This window comes from Osmerus eperlanus, chromosome 18, assembly GCF_963692335.1.
Source record: "Osmerus eperlanus chromosome 18, fOsmEpe2.1, whole genome shotgun sequence".
NCBI classification, from domain to species: Eukaryota; Metazoa; Chordata; class Actinopteri; order Osmeriformes; family Osmeridae; genus Osmerus; species Osmerus eperlanus.
Window position 1 is genome coordinate 6,797,901 of NC_085035.1, and position 14,812 is coordinate 6,812,712.

At 43.0% G+C, this 14,812-nt stretch overlaps 4 protein-coding genes across 6 annotated transcripts; 2 read left to right on the top strand and 2 right to left on the bottom strand.

The window, feature by feature from the left end:
* Positions 1 to 242: 242 nt before the first annotated feature.
* Positions 243 to 3,033, bottom strand: nudcd3 (NudC domain containing 3). Its single transcript, XM_062484158.1, has 6 exons — positions 2,277 to 3,033; positions 1,697 to 2,013; positions 1,466 to 1,598; positions 1,217 to 1,360; positions 921 to 1,109; positions 243 to 744 (listed from the first exon to the last, which is right to left on the bottom strand). The coding sequence occupies exons 1-6, from the start codon at positions 2,481 to 2,483 to the stop codon at positions 634 to 636; spliced, it is 1,101 nt and encodes a 366-aa protein (XP_062340142.1). The 5' UTR covers positions 2,484 to 3,033; the 3' UTR covers positions 243 to 633.
* On the top strand, positions 2,775 to 4,463 carry mrps24 (mitochondrial ribosomal protein S24). Its single transcript, XM_062484159.1, has 4 exons — positions 2,775 to 2,917; positions 3,040 to 3,120; positions 3,286 to 3,397; positions 3,597 to 4,463. Exons 1-4 carry the CDS (start codon positions 2,879 to 2,881, stop codon positions 3,878 to 3,880), a joined length of 516 nt encoding a protein of 171 aa, XP_062340143.1. The 5' UTR covers positions 2,775 to 2,878; the 3' UTR covers positions 3,881 to 4,463.
* On the bottom strand, positions 4,139 to 9,847 carry gnsb (glucosamine (N-acetyl)-6-sulfatase (Sanfilippo disease IIID), b). The gene is made up of 13 exons (XM_062484156.1): positions 9,526 to 9,847; positions 8,934 to 8,993; positions 8,579 to 8,782; positions 8,177 to 8,242; positions 7,972 to 8,070; positions 7,024 to 7,191; positions 6,833 to 6,915; positions 6,593 to 6,711; positions 6,310 to 6,413; positions 6,112 to 6,213; positions 5,888 to 5,998; positions 5,634 to 5,741; positions 4,139 to 5,481 (listed from the first exon to the last, which is right to left on the bottom strand). Exons 1-13 carry the CDS (start codon positions 9,706 to 9,708, stop codon positions 5,314 to 5,316), a joined length of 1,575 nt encoding a protein of 524 aa, XP_062340140.1. The 5' UTR covers positions 9,709 to 9,847; the 3' UTR covers positions 4,139 to 5,313.
* Positions 9,848 to 10,201: 354 nt separating this feature from the next.
* Positions 10,202 to 14,436, top strand: polm (polymerase (DNA directed), mu). Of its 3 annotated transcripts, none has more exons than XM_062484141.1 (10): positions 10,202 to 10,933; positions 11,032 to 11,127; positions 11,292 to 11,462; positions 11,570 to 11,641; positions 11,716 to 11,836; positions 11,917 to 12,049; positions 12,165 to 12,267; positions 12,396 to 12,791; positions 13,010 to 13,093; positions 13,677 to 14,436. In XM_062484141.1, exons 1-10 carry the CDS (start codon positions 10,559 to 10,561, stop codon positions 13,761 to 13,763), a joined length of 1,638 nt encoding a protein of 545 aa, XP_062340125.1. In that variant the 5' UTR covers positions 10,202 to 10,558; the 3' UTR covers positions 13,764 to 14,436. The 3 variants fall into 3 exon arrangements, with proteins under 3 accessions (XP_062340125.1, XP_062340124.1, XP_062340127.1); XM_062484140.1 differs by having other exon boundaries at positions 10,202 to 10,942; positions 11,038 to 11,127; positions 13,677 to 14,394; XM_062484143.1 differs by having other exon boundaries at positions 11,038 to 11,127; positions 13,677 to 14,394.
* The last annotated feature ends 376 nt before the right edge of the window (positions 14,437 to 14,812 follow it).

Here is a 14,812-nt window from a genome sequence, read left to right on the forward strand (position 1 = left end):
TGCGGACACGACGCGAAGAATAGCCAGTTCTGGTTGGTTGGCCGAGCTCCCAATACTTATTTAATTATTATATATGCTACTATAAATCTAAATCGGTGTTTTGAGTGTAAAAGGTCTGCGGTATAACCGGCCGGCCCGCATCAGAGAGCCAGCCTGCTGACTCACCCCGGCCTGTAGCCTATGGTTGTAGCCACAAAAATCTGAGTATTCGTAGTAACAAAAAAAAAGCAGAACAACCCTAGTACGATTGACTTTTATTTATTTTTCGACACACAAAAATGACTCAAAGGGAAAGCAAGAAAGGGCATCAGCCGTCAAGTTTACACCTGTTAAGGTTGGCAGATGCATGTAAATGTATTACTCAGAGAGGGATACAGATTCATTTATGATCAGGTGCATTACATGAACACAGCAAAGTAACACATCTCCCACTGGGGTATTTCAGACCTGAAATACCCTCCATTTCATAAGTTCTCTCGGAAAGGTGTGACATGAAGTCATATTTTGACCAACAAAGCTTCTACAATAACATTGAAAGCATTCCCCTTCTTGGTTTTACGTCTTTCCCCAACACCTCACAAACCACATCCTGGAAACTACCATTCTATCTGATCTGACGTACGTGTGCGTGTTTTAGAACTGCACCGCGCTCGGTGGGATATCGAACATGGAGGGGTCAAACTGCTGGCCTTTGAAGGGCGATCCCTCAGCCTCCCAGCCTTTCTTCAGCATGTCATGCACCTTCTACAAAGACACACAGACAGAGCACATGAATATAATGTGATGAGGGTGATTAGGAATAGTAAAACCCACAGCCAGTTATACCAAGAATGTAGGTGGGTAGTAAGAATATTTGTGTATTTAGTGACATGAAGAGACAGGATGTGTGAGTGTGTGGTATGCTAGCAAAAGCTTCTCACCATCTCATGGCTTTGTGGTTTGCCCTGCAGCTTCTGTTGGTAGTCAAAGGTTAGTCTATCCAGTACAGCATGCTCCTCCTCATCCACCGTTGCCATGGAGCGCTCCCGGTTTATCTGGTTGATGTCAATCTCCTTCTCTCCCTTCATCACGGCACTCCACCACACCTCCCCACATTTACTGAGAGACAACTGGGGAGGAGAGAGAGACGGGTCGGGTCAGTGAGATCGAGTAAATGTGTGTATCGCGCACATGGGTTTACCCCCATGTGTGTGTGCAGGCGTGTTTGTTTACAAACCACCACGCAGCGTCCTGGCTCTAGGCTCCACAGAGAGTTTTCGATGTTGATCTTGTGAGTGAGTTCTCCTTCGATGAGGACTCTCTCTCCTGCCCCCTCCCTCAAGCACACGCGCACGCTACTCGTGTGCAGACTCACGGACACCTGGGTGAGACATACGACACAACAAACAACAGGAAGTTGGCCTTCAAATTGAGAGGCATCGCTAAGGCTGCTACCAGTGACAAACGGTTTGGTAGGACTTTTTACCTGTCTGCCCTTGACGACGTGTGCTGGGACTTGAACGCGGACCTCAACATCTGTGTAGTCTTGAGACCAGCTGTAGTTGTCTCGCACTGCCCCGTTGTAGCTCTCTGGGTTGGCCTGAAACTTGTCCTGACCACTATCACAACATTCACAAACAAAGTATGATTGCAATTCAGCAATTGGAAAATAGTAGGATAAGAGAAAATGAAAAAGGACCAGACAGGCACTACTCACGCTGTTGCTGCAGCTTCTGCTGAGTCTGTGCAGGCAGCCAATGCAAGGCTCCCCTGTGCTGGACTGTTGCTCTGAGTCTGGGGGCTCGGGTCCTGCTTGGAGGTTGAAGCAGAAAGAGGCCCTGGCCCTGCAGACAATTGGTCTGTGGCTGTTTGAGCAGGTTCTGTTTTTGGTTCACTAGCTTCCTCTGGCTGTATGGCAGTCACCTCCAGCTCCTGAACTGCAGGAGGTACCGCTCTGGCCTCCTCCCTCTCCTGCAGCTCCCTCAGCTCCCTCTCTCTGTCCTGCTCTGCTACCCGCTCAAACAGCCTGAATGTCTAGACAGAAATAAAGAGAAAGGTTGTGATCCCATGACTCGAGACCAGACGTTATTACAGCATCTAAAAAAACACTTTATGAACAAAACAAACACGTTGTTAGGTACTAACGTTGCGACTATCATGTGTGGTAGGGGGTGCCTTGACAGGCCTTACTGATGAGCAAATTGGATCCACAGCTTGTAATATTTTCGCTGGTTACAGTACTGTAGTGTACGCTAATGTTAGCGACAAAGTAATTTATCATTTCACAGAAAACTCACCTTTAGGACCATTTTCTCTGCGACTCCAGGAGGAAACCCCATACGATCGTTGGGAGTTGACAACAGGCGGTAGAAGTCCGTCTTGCGGTAAAGGAAGCCAAAGTAAACCTGTAGAAAGTTCTGTATGTTTCCAACATGCTGCAATATCCCTAGTAGAGCGTTGTCGTACAACTCTGTCATTTCCATAGACGACGACATTGTCGGCATCAGATTGTAATTATTTATATCAAGGTACAAATATGTGATTATTATAGTTTATCTTCAATTTAGCAGTTGATCAATGTATTGCAGGTCTAAGTAGGTAAGCTAACGTTGGTTAGCTATTTTGGTTATCCACATCCTGCACAAAGATGCACGCTTAGTTCAAGTCTGTAAGGAAACTAGTACGCGTAACTAAGGTTCCACAACTCAAATGAATACATTAGTTAGAAAAAAAACGTGTTTAAACGTAACAACTAATATGTATTTTAAGGTCTCCCCCCCCCCCCCGAAATGCTTCATATTTACATAATGTTTTGTTTCTCACCACACAACTCAGAATATTAAAAAGTGTGGACAAACAACTAAACCATCTTTCCCACAAATCATTTCGTCTATCGAAAATGGCTGCGTCCTTGAGCCACCGAAGTATGATGTTTTTGGTGAGAAACCATCGCATTTGACTGAAAATGTATAATTGTTTTATACTTCTGTAAAAGTGTTGTATTTTTGACTACCGTACTACACTGTGCTGACTATTTAATACTATACTGTATGTCTTTAGACGGCTCTTTCCAGAGCTGGAATTGCCGTAGCCACTAATTCAGGAACTCGAGCACTTCATGTCACTTCAGTGTGTTGCAAGGTATGTGAAAAAATATGGGCTCGTATTTCCCGTTATGTTTTCTAGCTATACAGAATGGTTGGATATATATGTCTTGTTTAATTGATTTGTTACAGCAGATACATGACTGTTTTGATTTGTAGTGGTAAAATATAAGTATACCAGTCATTTTCTCTGATTCTTTAGAATCGAGCAGCCCGCATTCGTGTAAGGAAAGGAGACCGACCACTGACCTATGAGGAAGCCCTCCATCCACATCACATTGGCCACCGCAAAGGCTGGTTATCCCAGCACTGCAGTGAGTGTCTTTCTTAACAGTATGTGTAGTATCATGTAGTATAACTGGTCATGTAAACTAATTGTCAGATATACTCCAGTATTGTGGAAGAAAAAGCTGTATTGATACGTGGGTTCTTAATATTACTTGCATAATGGTAGCTAGGGGTTAAAAAAACTTGCTTATTGTCATATGAATCTGACCCCATCTATATTTTCAGGTAATCTAAAAGAGGAGGAGGGTGCAGCTGAGCGTACAGTGGAGGATGTGTTTGTGCGACGCTTTATGTTTGGAACCTTTCACAACTGTCTGGCCAATGAAATAGTGATAAAGAGGCGTGGCAATTTGATGTTGGTGTGTGCCCTGATGTTGCACAAAATGCCCCCACAGAAGTTTTACTTCTTGATTGGGTACACAGAAGAGCTACTCTCCCACTTCTACAAATGCCCTGTCAAGTTGGAAATTCAGACCCTGGGCCAGAAGGCCGTTTACAAATATCTTTGAGGATCCACTACTGGTCATGAAGACTTGAAAGAAGGGACTTATAATCAACTGAAGCTGTACACCACAGACGTTGTGATGCAATTTGAATTGTACTTGGCCGCTAGCCAGTCCAGTGTTGTTCAAAAGCCTGTAAGTCATCCAATATTACAATGGGAAAAGATATCCCTTTAAAATCATGCTGGTTAGCGATCTGCATTTCAACTGCCGAAAATTGCATCTGGTTTCATGAGCACGTGTAGGAATAATAAAAATGACTCATTTAAATGCTTACGATTTATTGATTTCTCACAATGGGATTCACATTCACATGAAAATAAGTAGTTCACTCAAATACATGTATAACCCCGACCTTCAGTCTTGACAGTTCTTGGTCTCAATAATTAGTCAAGAACTAGCAAAAATGCACCTGCCTCAGTTGAGGGTAAAACACATGAACTTTCATTTTTGAGTGCACTACACCATTAAAGCCATAAGCTGTATCAGTGCAAAGAGACAAGGCACACAGACTGAATCACGTCATATTAAATTTTTCAATATGAACATTTACCTTAAATATCTATGCACATTTGATTAGGCAACATTCCTTTCACACACACAAAAAACATGTCTACTCCGCAGTGATGCAAACTTCCCTTCTGTCATTTTTAAAAGATCTCATGGCAACTTAATTACTGTAATCATTTGTACTTGTAAAACATTTTGAATAGTTGCCGATAACGATTTTTGTGATAAACAAAGAGGAAAAGACAACTAAATAGTTGGCCCTCTCTCAAGACACTGAAAAGGCACAAGACAGCAGGATTTAGTCCTCTGTGGGCTCACAGTCTAAAGGAACAGGCTTCAACTTTCACATCTCACTCATTTCTTGTAAAAGTGCTCTAAATTATGGGTGAATCTGTCATCAACAAGGGTGAAACAATGAAGGGAGATGGTTGACCCGAAGTTGCCTATTAGCATCGATCTGGGCCAACTTACCCAAATGGAAAAAAGTACTTCCATTACTGTGGCAACTCAATACTGATATTAGTAAACCTTGGGTTGTATACCTTCTCACTTTATGAAATGACAAAATAACAATGCAGTTGGTTCTGTCTTGTGTAAAGGCTCCAATGGGCTTCCATACCCTGTATTCAAATGTATTATACAAAAACATACTAATCTTTAATTGTCAATAACCTATAGTGCAACTTGCTGCCTACAAAATAGTTTCATAGTACCCAGATAGTCTGAGTATATGCAAGATTTCAGCATAGGTAAGAACTATAAGCACTATCCAGAAGAAGAATATGTGCAGATTCAGATGACACAGTGCCTACTATTCATTCAGATTAAAACAAATGTGTTAAAAGTGGCTCTAAACACACATCAATTACCACTTATTGTAATGACCTTTTAACTTTGGTACAAGGCTTAGAGCTATGGTCCCGCCCACCCTAACGCCTGATTCGTTCTTCACTTGTATCTCGGCAGCTGTCGCCCACACATGACTGTAGCTTGATTAGCCGTTGGTTCATGGCCTGCAGAAGGGTGGGGTCGACCTTCTTCACAATGTTTTCCAGCTGGTGAGGGTCTGAAGTCAGGTTATACACCTCAACGAATGACTGAAAGAAAAAGAGAGTGTGTGTGAGAGAGTTGCACTATATACAGATTAAGAGACAGAGACTATTTAGAATAACATGCAATTTTATGTCCAGGCACAGTGGTCTCTCCCCAATGGGTTTAACTATTTAAAACTATTTGTGCACACACATACCTCACTGTCGGCAAACTCGCAGTACTGTAGGTTGTGTCCAACGAGAGTCCTGACACAGGCATAGGTGTTATTGAAAGCATCCTCACACACACAGTCAGGGAAACATTGCTGGAGAGGGACGGAAACAGATATAAGCGTGTGAGTCATGCCTTGACTCCATTAACTGCAGAGTGATATTGTGCAGTGTCACTGTTGACATCTGAGTGGAATTCTGTTTGAATGATGGCAGGAATTCAGGCGATGGGGAAACTCACAGACAATCCAGGACCCAGTTTGGGACAGGAGGGGTCAGGGGTGGTGTGCCCTTCTCCATTGTACTCCACCAGGAAGAAGGGGCGCGCAGTACCGTTACGCAGAGTGGGCGCCTGCAAAAAAGAAGGGAGATATTGAAGGAGGAAAGTCTTATGTTAGAAAAAGGGAGATAAATGGACAGGGTGAAAGTTAGAAAGTGAGTGGAGCCCTTATCAAGAGTTCTCACCATCTGAGGGAGGAAAGACTGTCCATCCATATTCACAAGGGACAGGTTAAGACCTGCGATGTCCAGCAGGGTGGGAGCCAGGTCAATGTTCAACACAGGGGCCTGAGGAAACACTTGTGGCGTGAATTAACAAAGACAGATGACAACCTTGGAATGGATGCTGTGTGTGTGTGTGTGTGTCCAGTAGGAATTTCTGACCTGCACTATCTGTTGTGGTTTTATGTCTGGTCCACGGACCATGAGGGGGATCCTGATGTCGAATTCGTACAGCTGTCTCTTATCGATGGGCAGAGAAAACTGCCCTGGGAGGACAAGCAAAGCCCAGTGAGTTGATTAGTGTATAATTAGTAAACTGAAGACAGGCAAATCCTTTTTGTAAGTGAACATATCTGACTGACGGCCAGACAGACGGACTAGCAAGCAGACTAGATATGCAGAAAGATAGGTAAATGGACATACAGAGCAGGACACAAACACATACCGGTGTGGTAGCCATTGTCCGAGGTGTAGAAGATGTAGGTGTTGTTTATTTCCTTTAATTCCACCAGTTTATTAATGACTGCTTCCACCATGTCATCAACAGATAAGAGAGTCTGCCACCTGCCAGATAGCAGAAAAAAAAATATCATATTTCAGTGGTACTGCCAGTCAACTTGAAATGCGGCGGATAGATCGAAAAAAAACTTTTGGATTGCGTTTCCACAACAATTGGCTATTGTACCTCTTCCTGTAGGCATTATCCAGGAAGTCCATGGAGCTGCCGAGCATAGGGTTAAGGGGCTGGCGCAGCAGCCAGTGCTTGTCCTAATGCAAACACATCAAAGACACAATCTTATGGTGTTAACTCAAAGTTAGTAAGTCAATAAATAAGTAAATGTAGGCATGTGTGTGTGTGTGTTTCAGTATGCTAACCTTTCCTGCTTTGTCAAAGCTGCCATCGCGGGGGGCCTTGACGTCACTGAAGGATTTCTGGTACTGGGGGGCCGCAGTCCAGGGGGAGTGGGGAGCTGGAGGGGACAGCATCATGAAGAATGGACGCTGTGGGCTCCTGTTCTCCAGGAAGTTGAGAGACCTGTTCAACTGAGAAAAGCAACACGAGAAAGAGTAAACCAATTCAAACTGTTATTTTATAGGCCAAAATGGTTTCCAACTCCAGCCAGACATACAGATGGGACATGAACTGCTGGTCAGAATAAAAAGACACACAGCGTAAACGGGTGTGGGGAAACACAGGGTTTTGGAAAAGGAAAGTGGTTCATTGCGCAATCCGTCTGTGAAACATTTGTCACTGTGCATAGGAAAGAGTCTGAGATCAGAAGGTTGGATACTGAATGCCAGAGTCATGGGACTGACTTGTACATTGGTCACATTCAGTAAACTTATTTGTACAGCACTTGGAGTTGCATTGGATGACAAGGACATTTTTATTACACTTTTCCTTGTTAAAAAGACAACAACTCGAACAAAGTACTTGATGTCCCACTGGGGTGGTGTACGCCAGGAATCTGACAAAGCAAATTCAAAGTCACATGCTAATGGCATGAGAAGGGAATGTCAAACACCAGGAAGTGAATGAACACCAGAACACATTAGGGCCAAAAACTATAAGAACACTACGGCCTTAAACTAACAGCAGGATGTCAACTGACAACAGGTATCAAGTTGTCAACCACAGCAAAAAGAGATCAGGTGGCTATCTAGATACACACCATATTATTCTATGTGTTTGTCTATAGCTGACGCAAGGATATTTGAAAAGAACAAGCTTCCCTTTCGCCCTTGGTTAAGAAGTTCTAGCAAACAAATATCCTTTTTACAAAAGAAACACAGGACATGGTGGGTTGTTAGGAGACGACTTACTATGAGGTCTGTGAGGTAGTCTTTTTCATAGTTGTCTCCGTGAATTTCTTCTTTGCCGTTGACCGAGAGTGTGTAGTTGTAGTACTGGGAGTTCCCCACCTGCATACACACAAAACACACCTCGGACACACGTTCTATATACGGTTGGGAAAATAAATGTGTTTGTTTGGGTTGTTTTTTTGTGTGTGAGTGCTGAAGGAGTCACCAGAGCGTGCCACTGGTCCCAGCCAGGTGGAACATATCCAACATCTCCAGCTTCCTTCTTTCCATACTGTCACAGGAAAACATGCAAGTCATGTACATTGTTCATGACAATAACAGAAACATAATGCATGCATAAATGTAAATATAAGTGGTTGGGGGGGGGGGTACATTAATGGAGCACTCAACATGCATGAATATAGCGTGTTAGCCGTTAATGCACTGACTGAGGCTGAGACTAACTGTCAAAAGAGAAACAGATCTATCATCAAATGTCAGCAGCATTCTATATAAGAGCTAAAACAGGAAGAAAGGACTGTAGCTTTTTCCATAGATAATGACCACATGATTGGTCATGAGGAAACATAGGCCCTTGTATGTGTGTGCTGTGTGTGCGTATGTATACCTGGTTGAGATACTTTCCAGCAAAGAAGGTCTGGTATTGCTGTTTGCTGAGGTAGAGAGGGAAGGCTGTACTTTCTGGGCCTTTCTGCCAGAGAAGGCTGGAGCAGTTACCTGACAGAGAGTTGTTTCTCACTGCGTGGTTATGAGGGTATTGACCCGTCAAAATACTGCTTCTGCTGGGACAACACAACGGTGTTGCAGTAAACTGGGGAGAGGATGAGAAGAAGATAAAGTGAAGATTTCAGAATATGAGGCATTGGTGAAGAAAACTGGCATGTGAATATTTTGCCTTTCTAGCGTAGACCAACTCCTTCCATTCGCAATGTATTTTACACTACACTCGCTCTTGTACTTACAGCATTAAAGAATGTGACACCTGCGTCTCCAATTAGGGCCTTGGTTTTCTTCATTGGGGTCTATTGAACAGATAGAAATAGAGAGAAGTGAGACTTTTTTTTTTTAAACAATGTAAAACCAACTTGAAGAAAACAATCTGAAGGAAACATAACTTAAAAATAATTCAGGGCTGATTAAATTCATAATAAAAATAAAAATGAATAGTGAAAAAGAGGAATACAAATTCAAAATAAAGTAGGGTTTAATCAAACAGAATTTTTAAATTGTATGTAAAAAATGACCACACAGTCTTCAATAGGCCCTCCCTTCCTGGTAGAGATATTTCCACATAAACTATATTATGTCGCACAACCTAATTGACGTATGTCTCAACCTAAAGCGGCCTATAGAAAGTCACAGCCTGGCAGGCAATATGCCGCGGTAAGTAGCCTACGGAAAGTAGGCTACATGCAGGGCAGACGCTCAAACAAGTTATTTTCCACAACACGGACCCCAATAATAACACATTATATATCCTTCTAATCATATATTGTTAACTTCAAACTAGCCAAAAATGTGTTTAAATCGGTATGAAAGCACGAAGTTACTTACCATTCCTCCAAGTGCCACATCTTGATCGTCGGCTAGTATTAGGACGATATTTCTCGGTTTTTGACATTCTGAACACCTGAGCATGCAGGTAAACAACGCGAGGAACAACGCAGCCCTTCTCACACCTGCTTTTAGTGTCCGTTGTCCATACCTCTGTCCGGTTATTGTCTCCGAACTTGCCATTAGCAAGCTGACCACCTTATCTGCTGCTATGGTTTCGTTTACAGCAAAGGGGAGCAAATACAAAAACACCTATGAGGGGTTGGTCTAAGTGTGCTGTCAAACCGCACAACTGAGGCAGTCTGAAGTTTGAGGAAGTTGGGATCATATGATCACTTCTTTCATACTCGCCTGAGGGGAATTACACTCGTGGACTGGACTAGCCTATGCTATGGCAGCCGCATCAACACAGTGAGCCTACTAGTCGAGTACTTCTTTCACCAATTTAGCTTTGATTAATGTAGAAATGTTTTTCTGTTAGCTACGCCTCCATTTAGGTAGCTCATATTCTGACCACAAAACAAAAACGTTATGTATCAAGATGATTTAGCCTAACATTATTCTTTTCTAACGAGGAGGAGGGGGAATGGGGCGTTCCGAGCAGAAGAGTAGATGTATTTTTTTCACAATATAGGCTACATGGCCGCAAGTCAGCGTGGCACAAAAGAGATGTGGAAGTTAGGGTTATAGTTGTAACACCCCTAATGTGTTTTTTCTCTCCATGTTAGCGCCTTTAAGCGGTGCTACTTCCTGTTTCCCCATCAGATCTATTTTTCGTGGCGGACTGCATACTGCTTAAATGTAGCCAGCTGCATGACTGCTCTTTCCTGTCACTGTGACAGTGTCTTATTTATGTCGTTTCTCTTTTGAATCAAATAAACGTGTATTTTAGCGTACTTATAATATGATGTGTGTTATCAGGAATGGAGTCAATGTAGGCTATAGGGACAGATAGTCAACAAAGAAGTAACTGGTTTGCATTTTAAGTTAAATAGCACTATATGTTTAGAAGTTATGTAAGTCAGCTGTAGCCATGGTGCCGTTTAAAAAAAGAAGAATACAACTGCATGCTGCGAGTAGCGGCGACGGAACCATTAAGTACCCGCAGGTGGTTATCTTTCTCCTGGAGAGAAAGATGGGAGCGAGTCGAAAATCCTTCCTCACTCAGCTTGGTCGTGGCAAAGGTTTCCTTGTGGAGGAGTCATTTAACCAGTCTGTCACACACGTTGTATCCGAGAACAATTCTGGAGACGAGGCTCGCACTTGGCTGAATTCTCAATTATCTAAACAGTCGGGAGTTGAGAAGAATTCAACGAGGGAAGAAATCCATGTCCTGGACATCAGCTGGTACACAGAGAGCATGCGGGTGGGTTGCCCAGTGGACATCCTGGACAGACATAGGCTTCAGGTGTGCCCCGTTTTACTTGTGAAACTTCCTACTACAATCTTTAAGTGTGAAGACCAGAGTGAGTTACTTTTTGTATTTATTTATTTTTACCGAATGAGACACAGGAATGTGGAACGGAGCTTACAGAATTCTCAGTTCCCAGCTATGCCTGCCAGAGATGCACCCCTCTTATGGGCCACAACTCCAGGCTCACGGTGATTCCTCGGTTTCCTATGCACTATTCTAAAGAGGCCCATTTTCCAAGACTTTGATTTCTCTGTTACCCTTGATGAAAATCTGAATTCATAATCAGTCAGACTCAAACTGGAAAATATTGAGGTAATGTCTTTTTCCCTCACCTTCTCTTTCTCTGGCACAGGATGCGCTGTCCATCCTGGCTGACAGTGCCGAGTTCAGTGAGAATGAAGGGCGTAGCGTGGCGTTCAGGAGGGCAGCAGCAGTGTTGAAGTTCCTTCCCCAGCCAGTGACTAGACTGAAGCAACTCCATGGCCTGCCCTGTCTCGGGGAACACTCGCTCAGAGTCATAAAGGTTAGGACTTAACACGTTCTGTGTCTCTCTTAACACTTCCTCTATCTCTCTCTAAATGCATCAGTGTCTCTCAGGATCTAGACGGTCCTATCTGTCTCTGTCCACAGGAAATCCTGGAGGAAGGTGTGTCCCTTGAAGTGGAGACTACAAAGCATTCAAAGCAGTATACAGTTCTGAAGGTGTGTGTTTGAGTGAAGTCGACCATGTTCATTTTGGCTTGTAGCCTCATTTGCTTTCTGTCAATGAGTTTCAGATCCTCACAGGCATATTTGGTGTTGGAGTTAAAACTGCAGATCGCTGGTTCAGAGAAGGAATACACACACTCTCAGAACTGCGGAGGTCAGGACATGCACTCAACCGAGCACAACAAGCTGGTGTGTGTGTGTGTTTATCTCAAGAGCATATATGTGTTTTTCTTAAGAACATTCTGCAGATACTGCTTTCTCTATTTCAGGTCTTCAGCATTATGAAGATCTCAATTTGCCAGTCACCAAAACAGAGGCTGTTATAATTGGCCAGATTGTGAAAAAGGCAGTCAATGCTGTGCTGGAAGGTGCAGAGATCACTCTGATTGGAGGATTCAGGAGGTATGCGGGGAATTGTAGGTCAGACAGCTACATTGTAATTACATGTGTTATTGAGTTATCATTGAAGAGTCGAAAGGTCATCCATCGACATGGAAACATTTATTTGTGTCTTTAGGGGAAAACAGACCGGCCATGATGTTGATTTCCTGATCACCCACCCAGAGGAGAGCAGAGAAGAGGGTCTAATGCCAAAAGTAGTTTCCTGGCTGGAATCACAGGTAATGTGTAATCTCTAACAGGTGTCAAGTTGGTTTGTGATGGTGGGATTCTGTTAAAATGGACCCTTTCAAACTGGTAAAAAAAAAACTGAACAACAGATATAGAACTTACTATTCTGTCCCCCTAGGGTTACCTATTGTACCAGAAGACCACTAGGAACTCCTATCTCGAAGCTAAAGAGGGTCCTGGACAGCCATCCTCTAACATGGACCGCTTTGAGAGGTGCTTCTTAATTTTCAGACTGCCCGTGGACACGGATGAGGGGAAGGTGCAGATGGAGAGACTCATAGGACTACCAACACAGACAGAGAATTGCACACAGACAAACATGCGCACTCCAGTCGATGGGGAGACAGAGACTAAGACTCACCCAAGCGTGGACGCTTCGACCCAGAAGAGAATTCCAGTGTTGGAGCCGACACAAGGCTCTAGGGACCAACCCTGGAGAGCAGTGAGGGTGGATCTCGTGGTCTCTCCTCACAGCCAGTTTGCATTTGCCCTGTTGGGCTGGACAGGGTCCAAGGTAAGCCTTGTCACTGAACCCTAACTGTGATAGTCCCATAGGAGAGGATATAGAGTCCTTAACACCTTGTCATCTGCAATGATCTTCAAATGTTTCATATGGAAATTGTCCACCATCTGTCAGGTTTAAACTGCTGCAATAATGTGTGTAAACAGTGAAGCCATGGTCCTTAACAACATACTTACTTTTTCTCTTTTTTCTCTCCTGTCTCTCTGTAGTTGTTTGAGAGAGATTTACGTCGCTGGGCCAAACAGGAGAAGGCCATGTCTCTAAGCAGCCATGCTTTGTATAACAGCATACAGGTATCTGCATCTTACATATTCACATTTTAGTTTTACTTGAAGGAAGAACAAGCGTGAATGAACGAATGCATGAAGTGGGTTTGTGAGAGGGATCCAGGCAGAAGACATTAGATGTGGTGGATGAGTCCTCGAACCGGGCTTCTCAGAGCTCTGCCAATTCTCCTGAAGGTGCCTGGATAGCAGAAGAGGAGCTTGAAAGTAGAGGAGGAGATGAGGAGGATGCAAAAGTAGATATTTGAGTGGTTGATATAGCGAGGTTGTATTTGTAGTAGAGAACGGACTAGCGTGAGTTATACAGGGGTTTAACTGATGCGCATCAAGTGTGTCATCGGGTGTGTAGACTAGGTGGTAGATGTTGTGGTGTGGTTTTCTCCTGAACCTCAGTTCAGTCTTACTTCCTTTATGCCTCCCTACCAACATAGCATACACTTAGCCCACCACCACTACCACACACTCACTCCCAAATGGTTTGATATGAGTTTGATTTTAAATAAAGACATGCCGACAACCGTGTGGTAGAGTTGCATTTTGATGGATGCCATCTCTTTCTCACTCTTGCTTTAATCCTTTCTATTTTTTGTAGAGGACATATCTGAGGGCAAGTTCGGAAGAGGAAATCTTTGCTCATCTGGGTCTTGAGTACATTCCCCCCAGTGAAAGAAATGCATGAATTGTATGCCACATATTAGCTATTTCTCGTGTACTGATCCCACCCGTCCAATGTAGCAACGGTGCCTCAACCACACAAGTTAATCTCAGCGGCATTAGTAATCTTCGAGAAAGTGACCTGACTACAGGCAGGAAACCTGTCTCTTTTTCAGACTGTTGCCGTGGATATTTTAAAATGTTAGTATTCAGCCATACTTGAAACTGTATACTGTTTGGATATAACGTTGATTAATTTGCATTGCATTCCATTTATTCTAGAAATATTTGGCAGTGTATTTGTTTATTGGCACTTCAAATTAAGTATTTTTGTAAATGTATCTTATTTGATGTGTAAGCTGGTCTGTAAGATGTAAGCTTATGAATGTGTAAGGCTACATTACATGAAATGAGGGTTGCATTCTGACTGTTGTCCTACTTGCACAGCTGCTCACACGTGTAACAGCCATTTTTCTAGAATGATGTGGAAGTTTCCATACATGACACCAAACTGACACTGTGACCTCAATTCATGATGCATAGGTTTTGTATAAATTGTGTTACTAAGTACTGTCAGAGCAGGTGTAAGACAAAGTGACCTTAATACAATACAGTGAAGGTGAATAAAGAAATACAAATATTTTAAATTGACGTTTTATGTAATTGGATATGTCTTTAGTAAGGATCTTGCAATGTTCACTCTTTCACAACCACTCTTTCCTTCTAAATCTTAAAGTTGTATTGGAACAAACAGGGTATTTCCTTTTAAATACAGTTTATGCCAAAGTTTGGGCACCCCTGATCTCAGATAACTTTTACCAAGGTCTCAGACCTTAATTAGCTTGTTAGTGCTATGGCTTGTTTACAATCATCGAAAGGAAAGGCCAGGTGATGCAAATTTCAAAGCTTTATAAATACTCTACTTCTCAAACCTTGTCCCAACAATCAGCAGTCATGGCAGTTAACAGGAACAGTGGAGGTCAAGTTGAGGTCTGGAAGACCAAGAAAACGTTCAGAGAGAACTGCTTTAGGATTGCAAGAAAGGTGAATCAAGGTTTCACCTTCAGGAAAACT